This window comes from Branchiostoma lanceolatum, chromosome 2 (genome assembly GCF_035083965.1).
Source record: "Branchiostoma lanceolatum isolate klBraLanc5 chromosome 2, klBraLanc5.hap2, whole genome shotgun sequence".
In the NCBI taxonomy this organism is placed as follows: domain Eukaryota; kingdom Metazoa; phylum Chordata; class Leptocardii; order Amphioxiformes; family Branchiostomatidae; genus Branchiostoma; species Branchiostoma lanceolatum.
In genome coordinates, this window is record NC_089723.1 from 3,685,001 (window position 1) to 3,709,614 (window position 24,614).

The following is a 24,614-nucleotide window of genomic DNA, read 5'->3' on the forward strand; positions in this document are numbered from 1 at the left end:
TAGCCAAGCACACCGGGTCTACTCTTCTCCATAAGTGTATTTGGTTCTTTTACCTGCAGAGGTTTGACGCTTAAGGCTAGGCTTATGCCTGAAGCTCCCTCATACACTTTATCCGAAATGGAGAATGCGATCCCTTCCAACATGTCCGAGCTGGGGCTTTCCCTAGGGTCGACAACCTGTTGCTTACAATCATGCTGTGCCCCTCAGCTTTTATCTATCTATCTATCTATTTATTTATTTATATTTATCTATTTATGAGACTCATCCATTACAAAAATGGAAGGGGAGACAAAAAAGGTGATCTCTCACTTCGTCTAGTTGTCTTCTCCAGCTCAAATAAACAACCAGAACAATCTACTAGGAAGCCCAAACCTTCAGCACTTATTTCTTACATCTCACGCTATCTGACACTAACAAATCAAGACCATAGCACGTCCAGGTCAAAAGATAGAAAAAAAAACTGAAAGTTTTGCTGCAGTACCAAGGTCACATACCAGGAGCTCCAAAATCAAATTTGACCTTTGTTTTTCCATCACCTACCCATATAGCAAATGTCATTATAAATCATTGAGAGGTTCTTGAATTATATTGACTACAGAAAATGCGGAAACACAAATTCGAACACACACACACACACATGGCACTAACCCAAGATCTATTCTATTTTCAAGATAGACAAAACTAATACAATCTTTTTGTGTGTCACAAATTTGAACTCTCAATTGTCGAGTGAAGAAACAAAGTTCAACTCAATATCCGTATGTATTCAACCATATCGATCCAACTGTCAGCAAGTGCAAAGTTTTAACGTTTGGAAGTACTTTGATTCCTGTTTTAGCTGTCGACAACAGTTTCGCTATTTACAAAAAGACCCACTCTCTCGAGTCACACGGTTGCTGTTTCGTGACGTCACCCTCCGCTGGCCAATCGTAGCGCGTTGTCAGTTTCGGTGACGTCACGCGGGTGTACTTGAGGAGGAAGTGGCTGGTTTCGGTGCCATTTCCCGCCGACATCGCCTCGCTAGCAGGACTATTTGTTCTATAGCTACAGAAAGGGGAACAAGACGGCGTGAAAACAAGGTAGGAAACGTTCTATGTCATTCCATGTGCGTAACGTAGCGGTAGTGTTAAACATGTAAGCGTACACATAGTTTCAGCTGAAGTAGGAAACGTTTTGTGGGGAGGGGGGTAGCCTTCCGAAAGACTTATCTTAAAAGAACCACGTTCGGTTTCCTGATTGTGTTTCTGACGGCTGTTGAGATCTAGTCGTCCCTCTAGGAAAAAATTAGATGTCATCGACAGTCAGAAACTTGGTTGTTTTTAATCTAAAAGTCCCAGAAAACTGCAAGTAGTTGTTGGAAAAAAAAGTTCGACAGGGGCTTCAACGTGGACTAGTGGGAGGGGGTGTCATTCTTACCAATCAATTTCGGTGTCTTACATGTCGACTAAGGGAGCAACAGCACAGCGAAATGTCCATATCACGTCAATCAATCAATCAATCAATCGATCGATAGACTAGATAACTTAATGATTATTAGATTTTGGCCCCCTGTCGGCTCTCCTTGATACTGTCAGAATTTTTGTTCTTTTATCCCGAGTTTTGGACATGCTATGGTCGCGATTTTTTTGCGGTAGATAGCTAGTAAAAATTGCTGGGTCGGCATCGTTGAGCATGGAATGGTCTGAATTCATGAATGTTATTCTTAACGTTAGCGTTCTCTGAGACGGAATAAAGAAGTTGTTGATACAACTCCGGCCTTTGGCGCACCCAAAGTCAAGACTGTCATGTCGTCGTGGTTGAACAAACTCGCATTCTTTGGCGATCGTAACGCAAGACTTAAAATCAGACAAAGGCAGTCCGGGGTGCCCAGTACAAAAAACGCCTGGGTACTATCTGAATACTAGTACAGAGGCTCCTACTCTTGCTACTCACGGTTAATCTCCAAGCAGATCTACAACGGTGCAAAAATCGTAAGGTTAGCTCTGGCTAGCTTATACGATTTTTGCACCGTTGTAGATCTGCTTGGAGATTAACCATGAGCAACAAGTGTAGGAGCCTCTGTACTAGCATTCAAAATCAAACGACATCTAGGCTACAGTACAAAAGACTGACGCGACACTTGAACCGCCCTGAGATATCAACTTACAAGTCACACTCCTCGGCCCCATGGCTGGTATTAAGCCTTTTTCTGTGAGCAAAACACCACGAGAAAGCACGTTTGCTGTCCTCTAATTAGTTTTATGCAGTAACTGTAGCTCTGTAACTTAATACAAATCAGTCAAGTCAATGTTTTGATACTGGCGTTGGAAGCATAATGAATGCATGAATGAATTTCTTTATTTCGGGTATTTCACGTAGAAATACACAAGCAAACTATACATACAACAATTTATACACATGTTACATTATGATGCAATCTTCCCCCGCCCTGGGACAGGTAGAAATGTCGTAATGGCAGTGATTGAATTTTTTGCTAGTTTCTACCAGGACGACTGACTACGCTGACTAATGGCGTGAATGATTTCCCCGGAGAATTTGGCTACCAAAGAGGTTTACCGGCCCCGTAGACTCTCCTGGCCAATCACTCCATTTTGTGGCAGAATTTTACGATCCCTTACCCCCATAGGAAGGCCTGGTGGAGACTACTTATTTTACATCTGAATGCTGAAATTGTCAATCTCGACCTAACTTGATAGTATCCTGTGCCCCTCCCCCCTCCCATACCAGCCCTTTTGGTACAACCCTTGGATCGTTATTGTCTGTCGCCTTCCCTTTGATGTCACGGGTCAAAGGGTGAACTTGTTTTGTGTGTACTCTTTTACACGCTATCTAATACTGTTGACGTTAGATTTGATTAGACCCCGGGAACGTCGGTAATTCAATTGATTCTGAAGCAGAGGTCGGGGGTCAGTAAGAAAAAAAGATAAGGGGAGACCCACAGCCCTTTTGAGGCTGCAGTGACAATGGGTTGTTATCCACTGTGTCTAGGGCACGGTATTGGACGACTGAACCTATTCCACTCCTTCCACTGCCTTTTACCTCCCCAACCGAAGTCAGGTACCCATTTTTACACCCGGGTATAATGGGGAAAGTCGTCTTGAGTGCCTTTCCCAAGGGTACAACATCAGTGGCATGTTGAGGGATTCTAACCCAGGGTTCTGGGACAAACAGCCTTACCGTTATGCCAACCCGATGCCAAACGGGGGGCAAGTAGTGGCCTCCATTTTTTACATAAGAGCGAACCCAGTGAAAGAAATCACGGCCACTTCTAAACCACGACCAAAACCACTGCTTGGAGAATAAAGTCAAATGTCTATTTATGATGCTCATTGAGACATATCTAGATCCTATATGAAAAAGAAAATATTTTTGATTGATATGTGTGTCTCGACTTTTCTTTACAATGTCGAAACTTCCCTTGTCTTTTCAAAGTTAAGGGACATGTCCCTGGTTACTGGAAATTTCATATTTTGCTGACGTTACACGTCATCAGAACGCTTCAACTTGTTGCATGTCATTTCATTTGACCTCTGACCTGTCGTATGTGACTGGCGTACTCAGTCGTTGCTGACTGACTATTAGCTATGTTTACTTCACACGGAAGTAAATGCTACGGTCAAAATTGGAAAAAAGGGGCCCCGCATGGTAGTTAGCCGATTTTTTTTGCACTTTTGGGCGTGACCCCTACGTGGCCCCCTTCCGGGCTATTTTTGGACCCTGGATTTTTATCTCCATGAAAAATGAAGATATAGTTTCTGTGTGTCTGTCTGTGTGTCTGTGTGTGTGTGTTTGTGTTTCCGCACTACTGTAGTCAGAATAACTCAAGAACCTCTTGATGAATTACGATGATATTTGGTATGTGGGCGTGAAGCCGAAATTCAAGGTCGATTGAGGCCCCCCTGGCATGTGACCTTGGTACTGCAGCAGAACTTCCGTTTTTTGTATCTTTTGACCTGGACGTGCTATGGTCTTAGATTTTTGGTTGGCTGATAGCTTGTGGTGTAATAAAGAAGTAATGTAGGTTTGGGCCCCTGGCAGCTGCTCTGGAACTGCAGGGGCGTTACTGTGAAAATCTTGCAGTCAAAATCAACTCGGGACCCGGGACAAATAGACGCCATTACCTAACCGTGAAAGCACCGAGATCCCCCCTCCCCTCACACACACGCTAACATCGGCAAGACACTGTTTAATATACTAGGTACTGCTTGAAAGCATTCCGTGCCGTCGCCACATAGTGTACTAGGGACTCATTTTCTTCCAGTTCAATCACTGCTTTAAAAAGAAGTACCTTTTAATGCCGGTCTCTTGTTATTTGTTGCCCATTCAGCAAAATAGCAGGGAAACCGAAGGTCGGGTCCAAATGTCGTTTCTCGGTGAACAATGTTGTTCGACCAAAGTTTTGATTCATCGGCCAATATAAAGAGGAATTTGAACACGACACATTGTCACAATCTCGCAGTCATGCGCACTTTCTCCAGTTTAGACCACGTAAATACGTGTATTGCACTGCACATAATAAAGAACGGAATTTGTGTGAATATCTTAGGAGGAATTTCCACGCTGAAAGTTTCTCCCTAGAACTACATTGCTTTGAAACAAGCTTCCTCGTGATTATATTCCCTGATGAGTACCTTAAACCTTCCAGAACAAAGGTGAACAAGTATCTGTCATCTGTAACCCAAAACATGTGAGTGCCTCATATGAGCCTTGTTTTGTGGTGAATTCAAAGCAGAAAAAAAAGAATATCGTGTATTGCACTGTGCATAATGAAGAATGACATTTGAACAAAACGTACTCGCGTAGTCACGCATGTTTTCCTGTCCCGCCGCCACAGCTCACTGTTCCTGGACCAGCGCCAAACAGACGGACTGAGACGATGTCACCGTGAAAGACACGGCTGTGAACCTGCTGCATCATGGCAGAACGTAAGTAACATCTTAAAGTTTCCCGATTGTCTTATAAGACATTAAAGCCTATGCTATTGATTTAGGATAATTATTTTGTAAACTGGACCTGGTCTTAGTGTTAACGCTTACATGGTATTTTATATGTAACGTTATGTGGTGGTTGAATCAGAATTTTGGGGTCTTGGTTCGGTTTTGTAACAGTGAAATGTACAAAATGTCAAACGCACACACGCATACACTCACACACATACACTCTCTCACACACACACACACACACGCACACACACAGGCACGCACACACACACACACACACACACACGGGCGCGCGCGCACACACACACACACACACACACACGCACGCACACACACACACACACACACACACATGCACACACACATGCACACACACACTCGCACGTGCACACACACACACACATGCACACACACATGCACACACACACACACATACACACGCACCCACACACTCGCACACATACACACATACACGTACACGTACACGCAAAACCGACACTGTAGTTTGTATACGAAAAAGGCTTGCACTGTGTTCAAGATATATGTCAGGATACAAATGATTACACAAAACAGAAATGCGACAGAAATTTACTGGTGGTGGGCATCGGCTAGTCGGTGAATCGCACAACATACAGCCTGTTTTGCGAGGGAAAGACAACCCCCACATCGTACGAACCTTGTGGCTCTATCGTATTGCTGTCGTAGGATACACAACTCGCGAAACATGCTGATGTTGTGATTATAAGATAACTTTGTTGCGCAACAAGTGTACAAGGTACAAAGTATGGCTGGTACATAACTACAGTTCTATACATATCTAAGTGCTAATCTACCTAATACAAGAGTGTATAGTATGGGTTTAGAATTGGGTTCTTACAAACATTGGAGGAATTTATATCGTCTAATCATTCTTTGATATATTTTCCTATGTATTCTATGTCACATGTCAATATGTACTTGAGTTTAATTGCTATTTAAGTCCATTGAAATAAATCCTGGTATATAATTATTAGATGATAGCCGAAATTCCATCAAAAAGTGATATTCATCTTCGCTTTGGACAAAATAGACAAACCCTCTGGTCGATAGGATCTTTTTTAAATCTTCTATTTAGATAATTAACCGATTCTCTTGTCCATAGGACACAGATTTGGCCAGTCACCCCCGCCGTTGGTTGAATATCTCCAGGATGTCCTCAACAGGTATCCAGATGGGGGACAGATTCTGAAGGTGAGCGTAAACGCAATGTGGGGAAAACTCCCCCCCCCCTTTTTGTGATTAGCTACAATGAAAGATTGGCTTCAGCCCTCTTTCCCTACGTTAACTTCCAGAGGCGGCGGCACGAAATTTTGTTTTTGGGGCGAAATATTTCATATGAAATGTTCACTATGACGAGCGCCGAAGGCCCGACAATACTAGGGGGGTTCGGGGGGTATTTTCCCCCGTAAAATTTTGAAATCTAGACCCTCTGAAATGCTATGTTCTGCATTCTGAGGGGCAAGTTTAGCTGGAAGAGTAAGCTAAATTTAACGACATCTCTATTTGTAAAAAGCAATACAGAAGGGTTTCAGCTTGATTTTGGAAAAACGGTGCCCTCCGGCGACATATCTTTTCGCCTGAAGCACGACATGCTCCCGCAGGAAAATTTAAAATTATAGACCTATTGAAATGCTATTTCCTGAAGTCTAAGGGGCAAATTTTGCTGGTAAAGAAATCTAAGTTTAATGACATCTCTGTATGTGAAAAAAAATACAGAAGGATTTCAGCTTGAGTTTTGGCGAACGACGCCCTCCCGACATACAATTTTTCCGCCGGATCGCGACATAGAAAATTTTGACCCATTGAAACGCTGTTTCCTGAATTTTGGAGGGCAAGTTCTGCTTATAAAGTAAGCTAAGTTTAATGACATCTCTACATGTGAAAAAATACAGACGGGTTTCAGCTTGAGTTTTGGGGTGCGTAGCCCTCGAAGTTCGAACCCTCCTGACATATTTTTCGCCGGCGGCAACATTCTCCTCCGGGAAAATTTTGAAATATTGACCCCCTGAAACGCCTTTTTTGCTGAATTTGAGGGCAAATTTTGCTGATAGTTATAGATCTAACAAATACAGAAGACCCCCTGTGCCGCCGCCACTGCCTGCACCTCGTGAACTTTACACGAGGCGCGAGCATTAATGCTAGGGTCACATTTCCAATCCGGAGCCCGACCGGGCAGTCTTTGGGAACGAAAATTATGATACAAAATACAACAAAAACTCAAAACGTACGCAAAATTATTTAAGACCATACCTTGTGCAAATTTATTGGCATACACTTTGATTTTTCGTTTCCGCAAACAGCCCGGCCGGGCACCGGTTAGGAAATGTGACCCTAGCATTAGGAGGGTAGGTACATGTAGGTGATCCATGTATGTTTTATTGTATTATACTTTGACTTATGTCGGCCCATTGGTAACATGAGAGGCTAAGGGCAATAGGGTTATAACATTCACTTGTTTACTAGCAATTTGTTCATTTGTCAATTGATTTCCTTTTCCTCTAGTATTGTCTGTTTGTGTCCGCGTTAATTAGGTATTACATGAGACCTTTCTTGTTGTTTTCAGTTCTGTGTTAAGCAACGAAAAAGTTTCAACTGAATGTCTTGTCTAAACATGATCTTCGCACTCTATCCCTACCTGCCTATACCCATTGCCTCCAAACGTAGCACGCTATAAACGCTTAAAATAAATGGTTATTTTTTACCTCATTTATCTTCATTGATTGAATGATATGATCTAAAATAAGAACGCAAGACTTCATATACCGTGATTTTAGTAGCAAAAACAACGAATTTGTATATATATTGAATAATGTTTGTATATTGAGGATAACTCAAGATAAATGATCACTAAACATGTTTCGTCACCCCTACCAGGAGTTGATTCAGAACGCGGAGGATGCCGAGGCCAGCGAGGTCCGGTTCCTGTACGACAGGACGCAGTACGGCACCCGGACGCTCCACTCCCCCAAACTGGCGGCGTTCCAAGGTCCCGCCCTGTGCGCCTACAACGACGCCTGTTTCACCGGGGAGGACTGGGACAACATCCAGAACACAGCCAGGAGTATGAAGAAAGGCGACCCCATGAAGATTGGACGCTTCGGGCTGGGGTTCAACTCCGTGTACCATCTTACAGGTAGGACCAGTTTTGTTTTTATCTATCTATTAATCTTTAGGGTGGTCCCTTCAGTTACATAACAAATCATAACAAATCAGGATACAAAAGGATAACTTAACATAAACTGAATGAGTAATCAATTCACAATCATATAACATAAAACAGGAATGATCAAACATAGGAGTAATAAATCAAACAACTCAGAATAATTCAAAATAATAACAACTCAAAACCACAAAGGTCGTTCAACTGAGGGTCAGAGGTCAAATGTCTTTCTAACCTTGTCCCTACGGCCATCTGTAACCAATAGGAAATTGGGTGCCAAATGGCTACTTTAGCGTGCTAAATGTTAATCTCCAAAAAGATATAAAGGGCAAATATCGTAATGTCTCTCAAGATCAATCAGAAAAGCACGCTTCTCCACGGAACCGGAGCTTGAGAAATGCTACAATTTTGCACTTCTACATCTGATTGAAGGTAACAGTGTTTTGGCCATTTAGCTGCATGTTGAATTGTGTGTAATGAAAAGAAAACGGTATACATGTACTGTATCGGGACGTAGGCCATTGTCTTCTGAGGCCAAAGGATGTAAGCAAATGAAAATTGTTAGAGAGCAGATCATGTTGTTAGGAACAGAAATATACATCATCAATATGGAGTCTCTAACCCTTATTCGTAGTCTAAATGGCCGCGAGCAATTGTTAAAGACAAAATGTTGACAAGAAAGTGTGAAGAATGGCTGACTGTGTCGGCATAGATTGGTATAATCCTAAGTAATTCCTTACAGAAGAAATCGTGATCCTTTCGATTAAAAAAAAGGGTGAACAACTGGTAAGATGTCATGTTATATGTTGTTTCCAGATCTGCCGATGATCCTAAGTGGACAGCATGTCGCCATCCTTGATCCGCACGAGAGCATCTTTCTCATAGACGGTGTTCGGCAGAGCGGTCGCAAATGGCACCTTAAGGAAGATGCTGAGGAGATCAAGAGCCTACAAGACCAGTTCTCACCTTTCAAAAAACTCTTCGAGGGTGCTGAAGATCCCTTTAAGACCGGATTCTTCAACGGGACGATCTTCCGATTTCCCTTGAGACAGACGTCATCAAGACTCTCCAAGACTATCTACAACAATCAAAAAGTCGTTGACTTGTTTGATTCCTTCAAGGCAGATGGTGACATTGTCCTGCTCTTCATGCATCACGTGCGGTCCATCAAACTGATGACCAGAGAGGCAACTGGCCACAGCGCCACAGACTATCGCGTTTCCATGTGCAGCCAGTCTGAACAAGAAAGGGAAAAACGTTTCACTACTAACGTGAAAGAAGCCCTGAAGGTAAATGTAGACAAACGGGAGACAGTCGTCAGTACGTGCCGCTTCTCGATGGCGATAGACGGTGTAGGTACCAGAGACTGGCTGGTGACAAACTACGTGAAGGGACGGGGGATCTCAGAAGAGGCAAGGAGTCTGTCTGAAGAGCTCAGCTTGCTCCCGTGGGTCGGGGTGGCGATGCCGCTGTCCGGGGAGGGGAAGCTTGACGGGCGGACGTTCTGCTGCCTGCCGCTGCCTGCGGGACACGAGTCCACCGGCCTGCCTGTCCACGTGCACGGCTTCTTCGGCGTCAGCGACAACAGGAGGAGTCTGAAGTGGACAGGGACGGACCAGAAGAGTGACTCTGCAGCAAGGTAGGTTTTTTTTTGTTTTTACCTCCGTAAAAGGAGGTATTGTTTCTCTCACAAGAAGCTACATCTATCACCTGCCCCCCCCCCCTCTCACCCACGGCACGCTGGCGGCGTTGCTGCGGCCTATTGAATTGACAAAGCCCTCAACAAATTTCATCGACAAAAGACAAATCTTTTTCAGCTTTGTGTGTTTTGTTGTCTTTTTGGTCATACTTGTACGTTTCCCATTATAAAGTCAAGGGTAACACAAATCCAGTTTAGGACGCATAGACGCCGTCAGCGTGCCGCGGGTACAGTGAGAGGGGGGCTTTTATACTACATGTCCATTAATCTACCTAACGCCACGAGTAGAACATTCTTCAACACGCGTTTTCTCTGCACCTTTCCAAGAAATGTGAGGAAGTGGGTGACCAGAAGAAGTGACCATTACAAAGAAACCCAACATTTTCATTGAACTTCATTTACCACGCTAATTATATTACCCTACTTATCTATACCTATAGCTGAACTTTTGTGTATATGTATATTAACCTTTCTGCACTTTCAATTTGACAATGGATCATTTTGAATGTATATTCGTGCTGTCTTTAATACAGGGATAACAGAGCGTTTCCTTTCTCCTCCTCAGGTGGAACGAGGCTCTCGTACGGGAGATCCTGCCCGCTGCCTACGCCCGTCTCATCACCGACGCCACGCGCTGCAGTACCAAAGACACCCTCTACGCGGCGCTCCCAGACCGGTCCCACACCGCCCCACACTGGGACAAAGCTCTCACACCGTTCTTCGCCGACGTCCTCACTCAGAAGGTTGTGTGGACATCTGCAAACGGCGGTAAGTGGATCACTCCAAGAGATGCAGTCTTCAACAGAACGTCAGTTCCAACTGCAGTTCAAGACTACCTGGTCGGCGCGCGAATAGATGTGGTGACGCTGCCCAAACACGTCATGCAGGCCATCGACGACACGTTCCCCCGTCATTCTCTCAACGACGTCACCCCTGGACTGCTAAGGGCCACCATGAAGAGGACGGGAGTGCAAAACAGTTCCAGAAAGCACCAACTGGCCTGGCTGCAGTACGCCCTAGATGATAAGAAGTATGACGAGATGGAAGGGATCGCACTCCTTCCGTTGTCCGACAAGACTTTCACAACGTTCTCTAAATACGACAAGACGATCTTCATCGAATCTGAGGGGCATCCAAGAACCCTTCTCCCGAGACTTCAGGGGCGTTTCCTGGACACGGATAAGGACATCAAACCACCCATCCTACACCATCTTCGGGCGGCTGCAACAGAGGCAGAAAGAAGAGGTACGTACTGAAACAGATATTAGGCCTCTAGTGCATACCTAGATTGCAACTGGTAAACTTTTCATTGCAAAGATTTAACAAATTCATTGGCTTTCAGGGATACCATCATAAAGGTAAGACAAAAATACCTTTTACATTGCTTTTATCATTTCAATGATCTATTTGTTGTGGTTGGTTGCCATAGAGCTGCTATCAATCTGTATGTATGTGCTCCTCTTGTCGCGTCCCCCAATAACGGTGGGAAAAATACTGAAATCTTCGATATTTTCTCCCTGCCAGCCCCATTCCCCTGCCTGCAACTACGCCATCTCACCCCTCAACTTGTGGCCACTCACCTGAGAGAAGCACTGCCGCCTGATTGGTTGCAGGTAAGTCATGTGACTTGGCACCCCGCGCGTGCGCAGCAGCCTTCCGAGGAATGGTTGGCCCAGCTGTGGCGGTACCTACAGAACCACTTTCGCAACGATCTCAGTCCCTTCGTCGGCCTCCCACTTCTCCCGATAGTGGGGGTGAACGCGACCACTCTCGTTCGACTTGAGCAGCCCTCGAAGGTGATCCGCCCCAAATATGTCCAAACGAACATTCCTGACGTCATCAAGAGGCTTGTTCGTGACGTAGACGCCACAGTGCTTGAAGTCGTGCCACCCTACCTGAACCACCCGAAGCTTGAGGAGTTCATACACCGCTGTACCCCATCAGGGTTACTAAAGCTTCTGCATGCTGTTGGAGCGGCAAAAGTAGTACCAAAAGTCGATGCCTTGAGCCCCGAAGCCAAAGGCACTTTACGGGCTTTCTTTGCCGAAGGTGGAAATCTGAACGGCACGGAGCGCAGCTTGCTGGCCAAAATGCCCATCTTTGAAGCTGTAGACGATACAAACTTGAGGCCAAGATACCTCTCAGCCTTGGATCCCAGAGGGAACATGCGAAAAATAGCCCCAGACCTAACAAGTGACCCCCTACCCAAAGGGTTATCCTTTCCCACAACCCTCATCATCACCAAAGACCTCGAATCACAGGCTCTTGGGCGTCTTCTTGGTCTCCAACAGCTGAGTACAGCACAGCTTTTGACGACAATTATGGAGAAGGTTCGCCGCAGTGACTACACAAGAGGACAAACAGACTCTCTTATGCTGTGGATTCTCAAGAATATCCATACTCTAAAGAGGCAGGACCCGAGCATCATCAACCGAATCCAAACTTTGCCATTCGTGACGACCAAAAGCAACACCATTGTGAAACCGACGGAGCTGTTCAGCCCTGACGAATCAGTCTCTAATGTGTTACTAGGCGAGCCAGTGTTCCCAGGACCAGCATACGCAGACAGGGGTACACTGATAGCTCTGTTTGAGCTTGGCATGCGACAGAAGCTATCTGCACAGGACATTCTACACAGTGCAAGAAGCGTACAGGCCTTCTACGCTTCTGGAAAGTTGACCCTTTCTGATGCAAAAAGAAAGGCAAACGCCATCATGTCCGTTCTTGTTCACGAAATGCTCACGACTCGCGTCAACGGCGTGCTCCTTACAGATGCACTCATGGATGTGAACTTCTTACCAGTCCGCTCGGAAAGACCCAGGTCCTATCTACCGGGGTTGCCATGGTACCCAGAGGCAAACAACGCCATATTTGTAATCCCAAAAGATGCCCGAGGTTTGGAGTGCGCAGAACTTGTCGGTGCGACCATGCCGATTGTCGATGGGAAGGTGTCTGATGGTTTCATCTCTGCTTTTGGATGGAACAAGAACAAACTGCCGATCGACAAAGTCGTCGGGCAACTCAAAATGGTATGTGACCATTACGCAAGGTCAGAACGCCCAGCCAAGCACCATTTTGTACAGATGTTGACCGAGATCTATCAGCACATTGACGCCAGGTCGTCAGCAGGAGACAAAGCTGCCCTAAAGTTGCTTTCCTCTCCTGGCTTCCCTCCCTGGGTTTGGCACGGTGACGGTGTGGCAGCGCCTAACACAGTGGCACTGACCTCCCCATTCAACCTCACCCTTGACCTTGCACCATACAGATTCATTCTGCCACGGGAGTTCCGTGACTTCCAGCAGATGTTCAAGGATGCAGGCGTTAAAGAGAGCCTTGACGAATCAGACCTGGTGCAAACATTGCATGACATTCACTCAGCGCCAAAAGGAGAATCAGTAGAAAGAGATCTGAAGTTGTCCGTGGACATCATAGGCTGGTTGGTCAACCATCCAGACATCTTTGAAGAGGTACGAGACGACATATTGGTTCCTATAGCAACGAAGGACAGCTCTCGTCTGACGTTGGCACCTGTGAGTGAGTGCACGTACAATGACGGATCTTGGAGCGATGCACAGGATATACTAGATGACGAGGATGAAGAATTCAAGCCTCTCCATAAACTGATAACGTTAGACGCAGCACAACTGCTCGAGGTGCCTTCTCTCAGCCAGCGTTTCGTCAATGCCGAGGAATTTGGGTTCGACCAGTGCGGGCAGCACGAGAAAGTCACACAGCGTCTCAAGAACATCTTAAACGACTACCCGGAGGGAGCTGGGATCTTCAAAGAACTCATTCAAAACGCAGACGACGCTGGGGCAACGGAAGTGAAGTTCCTTGTCGACTGGCGGACAAATGAAGACTCCAGAGAGAACCTGATCGACCAAGGCATGTCGGTGTGTCACGGACCGGCGCTGTGGGCGTTCAACAACGCCACTTTCAGCGACGAGGACTTCAAGAACATCCAGAACCTAGGAGGGCAAACAAAACTGGAGGCCCTTGAGAAAGTGGGTAGATTTGGGGTTGGCTTCAATTCTGTGTACCACGTCACAGACGTCCCGAGTTTTGTCAGTGGCAGTCGAGTGCTTTTCTTTGATCCCCATGCTACGCACCTTTCCAACCACATCAAAGATAAGTCTAGACCAGGAATCGGACTTGACTTACAGAAGAACACACGACTGGTGAGCAGGTTTAAAGACCAGTTTAAGCCTTTCCAGGGCGTCTTTGGTTACAACACCGACACTTCCTACAACGGAACGCTCTTCAGGCTCCCGTTAAGAACACCACAGGAAGCATCCGAAAGCGAGATCAGCGATGTGTCGTACAGCAAACCTGGCAACGCAAACATGGCAAGACTGATTGAAAGCTTTAAGGAAGGCCTAAAACCACTCCTTCTCTTCACACAGAATGTCAAGCATGTAACGATGTACACCCTGGATGTGTCCTCAGACCCGTCGAAGATGGTTGAAACGTTCGATGTCTCCAAGTCACCCGTGAAGTATTTGAGGGAAATGCAGATCCTGCTTCCGTCTCACAGACTGACAGACAAATTTCAAATCCAAAGCAACTGCCTGCTGGCGACTTCGGACGTCATGAAACGCCAGGGCACCAACAGAGTGGCGGAGCACCCGGAAACATCCATGGTAGTCAAGGTAACCTGCCGACAGGGGAACGAAAAAGCCATGAGTGAGGAGTGGATCATTTCGTCCTGCATGGGTACAGGGACATCACTGAAGTTAGCTCTGTCAGAGAGCGGGAGGAAGGCCGGGCTCGTTCCATGTGGTGGTGTGGCAGCGTTGCTTAAGTCAGCTGACAGCAGCCATCAAAACGTCTCCATCGACAACCCCTCAAGCGGAGAGGCGTTCTGCTTCCTACCACTGTCAATCAGATCGGGGCTGCCTGTCCACGTGAACGGCAGTTTCGCTGTCGCGTCCAACCGTCGAGGGCTGTGGGAGGAGACGAGTACAGACAAGAACGACCTGAAGGTTAAGTGGAACAAGGCTCTCATGGAGGACGCTGTATGTAAGGCCTACGTCACGATGCTTCTAGACCTCAGTGCCATGGCAAAGAAAGGACAACTGTCTCCCTACCAGTACCACAGATTTTGGCCTAACCCCTGCCACATTCCTGACACCACACACTACAGCGTCCTTGTGAAAGCTTTCTACGCTGCCTTATCATCAGATGGGAAACCACCACCCCTGTTTGAATCCGAAGGACAATGGTTGAGTTTTACATCAACAGTCTTTCTTGATCCAGAAATCACCTTTTCCTCTGATGAGAACGATGCCGCCAGGTATGCACTGCAGCAGTGCCTTTCGGACTACACTGTCGTTGAGCTGCCCGAATGGGCAAGGCAAGGGTTCCAATCTGGCTGTGGCGAGATGCTCTCAAAGCACACATACACAGAGGGGCGATTCTACTCCGAACTGTTCTTTCCCAGGATACACGAACTGACTGACGACATACGGGATCCCTTGATGCTGCGAATATTGGGCAGGGAAAATGAAGACTATCATGAACTAATCGAAACTACTGCCTGCATTCCCACCAGCCCAAGAGGACAAGAATTGTCTCGTCCTGGAGACCTCATACACCCCAACGGGAAGATCTCCGCAATGTTCCTGCCTGAAGATAAGAAGTTCCCACATGGATCCACAGACACCTACCTGAAACCGTCTCGTCTGGAGGTATTGGCAGAACTGGGCATGTGCAAGGATGACGTCACGTGGGAAGTTGTCATCGAACGTGCAAAGTCAGTAGTTGACTTGAACAAGGTCAATCAGACTGAATCTCTGAAGCGAATAGTTGCCTTGTTGGAATTCATCGCTGAGAAAGCGAAGAAAGAAACAGACAAGAAACAGCGTGAACGAGTGAGAGAACAGTTGTTCACCATTCCGTTCCTACCTATCATGCAAAAGCCCCGAGAGTGGCTCTTTGCATGGAAAGGGTCTGGGTATGTCGCCGACGCACTTCTTTCCGCCCATGATCTACAGCCAAGTAAGAACTACCAGATTGCCGGCGTCTCTAGCCCGATTCTTTGCCGTAGTATAGTTACAGTAGACGGCCACGGAAAACATAACAAACACCGAGTGCCAGACGAGCTTAGCAAGTTTCTGGGCCTGGAAGACAAATCACCCGACTTGAACGATACCTTGGACAACCTCTTGGCAATCATCTCTATCAACATGAACGTCCTTTCGAGGGCAGGAGAGAAGGCTTGGGAGTGTGCGAGGGAATCGTACCTCGAGACATGCAAACACCTCCAGAAGCTTTGTCAAGGGTCGGAAGACAATTCCAACGAGATATCTGCAAAGTTATGTGAGACACCATTCATTATGAGCTTGAGACACAAGAAGTTCCTCCCTCCCAGAGATGTTTCCTTTGCGTTGAGGTTCGACGGTTCTCCCTACCTGTACCGAGTACCGGAGGAGCTGGCCACAGACCTGCAACATCTCCTCAAGGTCTGCAAAGTCAAAACAGCTTTTGAAGCATGCGACTTCATACGGGCTCTTGATAGAATGAAAGAAGATAAAGAAGACCAAAGGCTAAGGTCAGATGAGGTCAACCAAGCGTTGGAACTATTGAAAGCAGCCAGCGACCTGGAGGGAGAAGGCATCAAAGAGCAGAATCTTTGGATACCGGACCAGAGTGGTGTGTTGCGCAGTCCTTCGGAGGTATGTTACAATGATTGTGCCTGGATCGAACAGAAGGATGACATGGTGTTCTGCCATAAGGACATTTCAAGAGGCTTAGCGGTGGACAAGTTAGGAGTAAAGCCTGTACGACACAAGGCACTAGAGGGCTACTCACACAACCTGACTTGTTTTGGCTCTGAATTTGGCCAGGTGGAAAAGTTGACGAACAGAATCAAACACCTACTTGATGCTTATCCCTTTGGTAAAGAGATCCTCAAAGAACTGCTGCAAAATGCCGACGACGCCGGAGCAACAGAAATCCACTTTGTCTACGACAAGCGGCAGCATGGCACCAAGCACATATTCGACGATAGCTGGAAAGAACTGCAAGGACCAGCCTTGTGTGTTTATAACAACAGGCCTTTCACAGAAGACGACCTGACCGGCATTCAGAGCCTCGGAGAAGGGAGCAAGGCACAAGACCCGGTAAAGACTGGAAAGTATGGAGTCGGCTTCAACGCGGTCTACCATCTGACCGACTGCCCGTCCTTCATGACAGGGGGAGACACGCTGTGTGTTTTCGATCCGCAGCTCCGATTTGTCCCAGAAGCAACGCGGGAGCACCCAGGACGTATATATCGTGACATCGACAACTACCTGAAACAGCAGTACAGAGATGTCTTCGACTGCTATCTCAATCATGAGGCTGCGTTTTCGTCTCCAGAGAGCACCTTGTTCAGATTCCCTCTACGGACAGTGACAATGGCGAAAACATCGGACCTGAGTGACAAAGAAGTCACGGAAGGGATGATGATGAGCCTCCTTCGCGGATTCAAAAGTGAAAGCTTTGAAGTCCTCCTGTTCCTCAACAGCGTGGAAAAGATCAAGATCTCCATCATAGAGAGTGACGGAACCTCACATGAATTCTACCATGCCGAAGCACTCATTTCTGAGAAGGCAAAGCAAGATCGGCGGAAGTTTGCAGACCACGTTGCTGACTGTGCTCACGGTGACGAGCCTCTTCACGTATTGCCAACTCACCATGTCACGTACGACATGGACCTCCACGACAACAACCAGCACAAAGAGACCTGGATAGTTCACCAGAGAATCGGGTTTGAAGACAAAGACATCCCCAACAGCATCAAGGAGGCCCATTCAGCAAACGAGTTGGGTCTACTTCCAAGAGGAGGAGCAGCTGTCTGCCACAAGAAATGCAAGCAGCCTCATAAACCAAAATCTCCTAATCAACCAAAGAGTTACGAAAAATGCTATCATATGGGACCCAAACGGGCGTTTTGCTTTCTGCCTCTTCCAATTGAAACAAAGCTCCCGGTCCATGTGAATGGCCATTTCGCCCTGGACCACGAGGCTAGGAGAAACCTGTGGAGGGATGAGAAAGGCGGGATGAAATCGGACTGGAACAAGACACTGATCAAAGAAGTCATCGCTCCGGCATACGCCGCGGTGTTAGATGCGAAACGAGCAGCAGACTTTGGTGTAGAACAGAAATCCTTCACAGCATCAAAGGCTCAAGATGTCAGGAGATCATTGGATAGGTATCACGATCTCTTCCCATCTATCCCAGCGACGACTGATGAGTGGAAAGGTCTTTCTGTGGCTTTCTATCAGTATGTCGATCGCAAACATATGCACCTTCTGCCGCTGTTGTGGTCTACGACCGATGATCGCAAGCTTCACGATGATCAGCCAGGAAACCAAAGAAACCAGCAGATGACACTAGAATGGCTACCACCAACGGGAGCTGGAAAAGAGGAGGCATTTTTCAACACATTGACGTACAAAGATGCTGGAAGCACAGAGAGCGATAAAAAGCCGAGAAGACTTGTACTGATGGAGAGCATCCTGAGCTTAGGGTTTAATCTGTTAGCCAGTCCAAAAGAAATTCTAAGCGCCTTTCAGGAAGCTGAAGTTGAAGTGAAAATAATAAAACCAGAAGCAGTGGTCGACTTTCTCCAGACGTACGCAGACGACGACCCGTTGTGCAATATTGGAGCGTCTCTTCCTGCCCCGCTGTACAGCACAACTTTCAAAGAACCAGAGAGTCTTCAAGTGGTCCTTCATTACTGTTTGTCTACCAGGAAAAGACAAGAAGAAAGCAAGGAGCACACGTCACATGGACATCAATCAGAGCCAAAACAGGAGCACGAGCACGCACTACACGGTCTCCCTTTGCTTCTGACAAGGGACAATATCCTACGTGCATTTGACGTCTCATGTCCCGTCTTTGCTACAGAATACGCCAAGCTCGTTCCAAGAGTACCCGACCTGTTTGTCCACTGGTCGTGCGTTTCAGACTTACTACACAAAAAGACTGACAGCTCAGTACGTTCCTTCAGCATCAAAGCTTTAAGTGGACTGATGCCACGAGTTCTCGACAAATCTGTGTACGGAAATGGGGAAAGTATTAAACTGCACCAGTCTCCTACGACTCCATCACAGGATTGGATCTGTTGGATTTGGCAATTCTTTGATGACGAAGTACACCGGAATGCAGCAGGACAAGAAGCAGGCCAAGAAGCTGTAATCCAAGAGATCATGGGTCTGTTTTCCAGATGGGCTTTGTTGCCGGCATGCACTCACTCACAGACACAGAAGGTAGGACCCTTCGGTACATCATCTCACCGAGGAGTCCCTCCAGTTCAACCAGGTGAGCGTTACCTAGTCCCGCTGTGCAAAGCACACACTGTCGCGACGCTTGACCAAGGACCGGCATCTTCACAAAAGAACAGAGTGGCAGAAGTTCTCCGCAAACTCCACTGCCCGGAGCTCGACACAGACTGTCTTCGCGTACCTACATCCGTTAGTTCTTTCTCAGGCTTCCCATCAACCTCCACGGCCACGCCTTTGGCGTTGGCAAGACGTTTCGTCTCAAGTATCACAGACCATGTGGGAATCCTTAGAGTTTTGAACTTCATCTTAGTCGAAGAGGGGCGACTTACAACGTCTTTGGACCCCAAGGAGGCTACCTACCTGTTGCAGTATTTTGAAGAAGAGGTAGACAAACTAAAAACTGAACCAGCGAATCTGCACATGTTGCGGTCCCTGCCCTTGTACAAAACAATTCACAACAAACTCATCAGTATTACAACCACACGTCAGTGCCACGTGTTGCCGGTGGGAATACCAACAGCCGACATGGATGTTTGGATAAAACGGTCAAACGCTGTCTTTTTGGAGGAAAACTCTAAACTTCAAAAGCTACACGAGGCCTTGGGATGCTCAGGAATCAAAGATGCTGATGTGTACCAACAGTACATCTTCCCAAACATGGACCATCTGAGTGATGAGGCAGTCATGGTGCATCTTGTGTACCTAAGGCAGATGGTATGTGGGGCGTTTACGAAAGAGGAGAAGATACGACGTCAATCTTTGTTAGCAAGCCTACGAGATCTTCGCATCATCCCATCGAAAGGGGGCAGAAAGCCCATAGGAGAATTCTATGACCACGACCACTCCGTGTTCCGTGAAATGGTCTCAGACGAGAACTTCCTTCCCGAATGCTATCGAAAGGAAATGGGGGATTGGAGACAGTTCTTCATCGACATTGGGCTTATACATGAAGTAACAAGGACCATGTTCCTCGAGTACGCAAGAGAGGTGGAACGCCTGGCCAAAGTAACCAGAAGCAAAGAGAGTCGATTGACAGAGAAATCAAATGTTTTGGTAGAACATTTCTTCAGCATGGAGAAGTTGTTGGAGGGAACTTTCATTCTACAATTGTCAAGTATTCGGTTCATTGTACCTGTAAAGGCACGACCTGCTCTGGTCGAGCTGCACAGTCAACATGGAGCTTCTGGTGACGCCCTGCCCTTTGTCTGCTTTAAGGACTCAGTGCCGGAGGACAAGCAAGAGCTTTGCTGGACCAAGGCTGGTATTTTACCTGACAGTGCAAATCCAGAGTCAATGTACTATCGAGGAGATTCAAAGAAACTCTGCCAACGGCTAGGCATCCAGTTACAGCCATCGATTGATACCGTTACAAGCCATGTCACATGCCTTTGTCAACATTTGGCGCAGCAAAAGGCCACTGAGACAGTAGAGGGAGCAAACTCGCCCAAAGCCTGCGAAACTCTTTGGAACGTGATGCTGAAAGTCTACGCATTCCTTTTGAAGAAAGTATCTGATGACGACCTGCTGAAAGAAAGATTAGGAAACGTGCCATGCATAGTGGTGCAAAACGGTAGAAGGCTTGTTCGACCGGAACAAATAGCGATCAAACTCGAGCAAAAACATGAGATTCGGCCACACCTCTATGGTATGCCCATAGAGCTTGGGCTATTCCACAAGCTTTTTGTGTCATTAGGAGCTCCAGAAAAACCAACACCAATGCAGTACGCAAAGATTCTGGATGCCTTGTTTTTCTCATCAAAAGGTGAACCATTGAACCCCAATGAGAAGAAAGCAACATACTGGGCCCTTTTTGGAATGTTTCGTCGCCTGAAACCTGCGTCAGTCATTCCGTTAGGGAAAGGACTGCCCTCAAAAACACGAGAAGTCGAAGATTCATTTCATAAGTTGCAATGTCTATACCTCCCCAGCCGTAAGGGCAGATTGCTCAGATCTACTGACCTTGTATTCGACGATGCGCCACAGTTCACAAACAGGGTTAAGGAGGGCTTCAACTATGAAATGTTAGTTCGCCTGGACGATTGCCACTTGTCTGGTGATGAGCATGAACTGGTCAGTCGGCTTCCATCTCATCTCAGACCCAAGAACCTCAGTTCCCTCGTTCACGAGCAAGCCTGCGACGGATTGGAGCAAATGGCCTGCGTCATGGGCACCAATTGTGCACTGGAGTCTCGGCTGACCTCATTATTCTTGAGCACCCACTTTCGACGGGCCATAGTCCGTTTATCCAAACACAGCCTCGGAGAGAGATGTGACGAGGAGAAAGTCACAAAAGCAGCTGAAGAGTTTGCGTCGTCTGTTGAAGTCTGCTGCAAACGGCAACTGATCACTCGCCTTGTCTACAAGGAGTCACAGGAGCAAATCGAAGGGAGCGATGGCAAGACACACTGTTTCATTGAAGACGATACCTTGTATGCGGCACACACAGACGCAGCATCTAGTGTATTCCTCTATAATCTAGCTCATGTGATTAACGATGCGATGGGACATCCCCTAACAGACCTTGGCATTCTCATGATGGTTCTAAGTGTCGACGACCCATCAAATATTCCAGGAAGACTTGACCAGGTCGGCATAAAACGTTACACTTCGGGTCAGCAAAATGACTCCGCCCTTCCCACCCTCGGCACACCCATTCCGGAAATCTATCACCACCTCCTAACAGGCAACCCGGCTCACTACTTCACGCCAGGCGACTATGTGGGTTTCGAGGTGTACGATCCCGACTTAGAGTCTGATGATGAAGAAGAGGAATACACCATGACATTCCTGTACGCACAAGTCACCAAAGAAGTACCAACAGATACCGAACTCAACTTCGGTCTAGGCAGGAAATACGTCATAGATGTCGGACATATAAAAACAGTGAGTGCAGCAGATCTGTACAAGTTCTGCCGCCCCAATGTACCGGGTCCGCTTGTTCCGTATGAAGGAGAAACAGACAGGGAAGAGACCCCAGCAGTCAAACCATCTCAGAGTCTGGAAGAAGCGATGGAAGAGGTGAGCGACATCTTGGAGGAAGCGTGGAAGCTGCCAGAAAAAGAGAGAAAGAAGGTTGTGCGACGTCTCTATCTCCAATGGCACCCGGACAAGAATCCTGACAACGTCGAGATGGCCACTGAGGTGTGCAAACACCTTCAGGCTGAAATCTGCAGGCTTGAGAAGGGCCTTCCTAGAAAGTCCAGAGGAGAGGGAGGGTCTGCAAGCGGCGGCTTTGATTTCGACGGAAGCAGCTTCAGCAGCTCCTTCAGAAGATGGAACTCCCATGCTGGATTCCATCGCCGCCAAAGAAATCGGTTCCGCGAGCGCCACCGTGACGGCAACTTCAGCGAGTGGCGCACGGGCTCCGGCCAGTGGGTTCCACCAAGGACCGATGAGAAGGACCCAAGCCCTCGGGAGGCGGCCCGCTGGCATCGCCAGGCAACAGCAGACCTACAGGCTGCCAGGGACAACCTCAGCGGCCCTGGGTCTTCCTTCGAGTGGACGTGTCTGATGTGCCACCAGGCGGCAGAGAAAGCCCTGAAATCCGTGCAGATGGGAAAGTTCGGCAAGTTCGAGATGAAGCATGAGATAGGAGGCATGGCGAAGGTACTGGAGGCCAGTTGCGGGGATGAACTGGCCGGTATCGGCAAAGCCGCGATGGAGCTGTCGTCTATCGGGTCCGGCTCCGGGTGTGATGACTTGTACCTGCGGGCCCGCTACCCCTACCTTCACCCGGCACCGAGGGTTCCCCACGACATGTTCAACCGTCAGCACGCCGAGCGCGCCATTCATCTGGCACAGACTATACTGGACATGACACGGAAAGTACTGAACTAATAAACCTACCAGAAAGTAGTCCAGATGTTACCTAAGATGAAATGTTCACCTGCCAGCACGCCGAAAGAGCCATTCATCTGGCTCAGACCATATTGGACATGACACGGAAAGTACTGAACTAATAAACTTACCAGAAAGTATAGTCCAGATGTTCTACTTAAGCAGAAATGTTCACCTACCAGCACGTAGAAAGAGCCATTCATCTGACTCTTTGACTATACTGGACATGACACAGAAAGTACTGAACTAACAAACCTAGAAACACAGAAAGTAGTCTAGATTTACCGCTTGAGTAACAGACCACAGAAATAGCAGAAATGTTGGTTTTGTACGTTTAAGAGTTCAGAACATTTATGAGAGACATGTAAGCGTCAGAAAGAACACGATGATTGAATCAAAATGACTAGTGGTCTTGTAGTTGTAGTGGTCCTGAGTTGATGGAGCAATTTAAAGCAGCACCAGCAAAGCTATTCAAATCGTATTTTGGTAGTCATAGAATTTAGCTTTAGATGACGTGTTCAGTTTATGTTTTGTTGTTAGATTCAAAATACATTTTGAAGTATGTAATCAGTAAATCAGCAATCTTAGGTCTTTTGACGTTTATCATATTTTTTACGAGTAGATGCATTTGATGATGGGCGAGACAAGATTGACTAGAAAACAAAGCTGTACATTTACACAGGAAGTTTTATTACTATGGTATCCGGTAGCTTAATAAATGGACCAGCTGTGTGCCTTAAACATAGAGCAGTATGAACACACTATGGAGAAAATTAGATCACAATGGATCAGTTTATTTTAGTGTATTCTATATGTTTTGCGTTAAGTTTCCAATCAATTATAGACACCAGCCTGCTTTCTATTAGCTAATGTTGTTACAGACCATATGATATATGCACGCAATTGCAAGTAGGGCATAAGGCCAATTAAGGACAGGATACATTGCTTTGATCAACACGATACATTGTCCCTAGTTTTGGTTTATATTCTAAAAAGGCTTGAGCAGAACTTAACCAGATATTATGTACTTGAACTATTGTAAGGACTGACCAAGAAGGCTTGTTTTGCGAACCTATTTAGAAAAAGCTTTTCACTTGTCTAGTGGTTGATACATTTTTTATGCAAAAAATTATAACTTAGTTCATTAACAAAGATAAGGATGGTCATCTACTAAGGGTTTGACAGCATTCACCCCCCGTACAATCTTTCATGGTCATCCCTGATTAGTCGTAGACAATTTGAATGATAAGCATTTGAAGTAATAATAACAACTACATTCCATTTTTCTTCAAAACGATCACGAAGTATGGACAGGGGGTGTGATGAGTTAAAAAAACCAAAACAACGTCAACAACGACAATTATGAAGTTGCAAATTCGGAGAGGGTTTTGATGAATGATTTAGGCAAAACTACCCTATCCGTCCCCTCTTCGTGGTTTATGGTTTGGTGTTAAGACATTGCTTTGCTTTGCTTTGTTAAAGTTTGTGAAAAGTTGGAATAAATTCTGTTAAATTGGACCTGTTGTTTCATGTCTTACTTATTACCCACTTTGTCGTAAGTCCCAAACATATAATGATGGTGTAAAATGGCATAAGCTGCCATAACATACATATCAAAAGCTACATGTATATCCAAGAGCAAAGACCGCAACCCAAAATATCTGTAACGC

The 24,614-nt window shown here is 46.5% G+C and overlaps 1 protein-coding gene across 1 annotated transcript; it reads left to right on the forward strand.

The window, feature by feature from the left end:
• The first annotated feature begins 976 nt into the window (after positions 1–976).
• On the forward strand, positions 977–24,460 carry LOC136426504 (sacsin-like). The gene is made up of 7 exons (XM_066415169.1): positions 977–1,079; positions 4,835–4,925; positions 6,082–6,170; positions 7,854–8,112; positions 8,956–9,778; positions 10,404–11,083; positions 11,363–24,460. Exons 2-7 carry the CDS (start codon positions 4,916–4,918, stop codon positions 22,942–22,944), a joined length of 13,443 nt encoding a protein of 4,480 aa, XP_066271266.1. The 5' UTR covers positions 977–1,079; positions 4,835–4,915; the 3' UTR covers positions 22,945–24,460.
• The last annotated feature ends 154 nt before the right edge of the window (positions 24,461–24,614 follow it).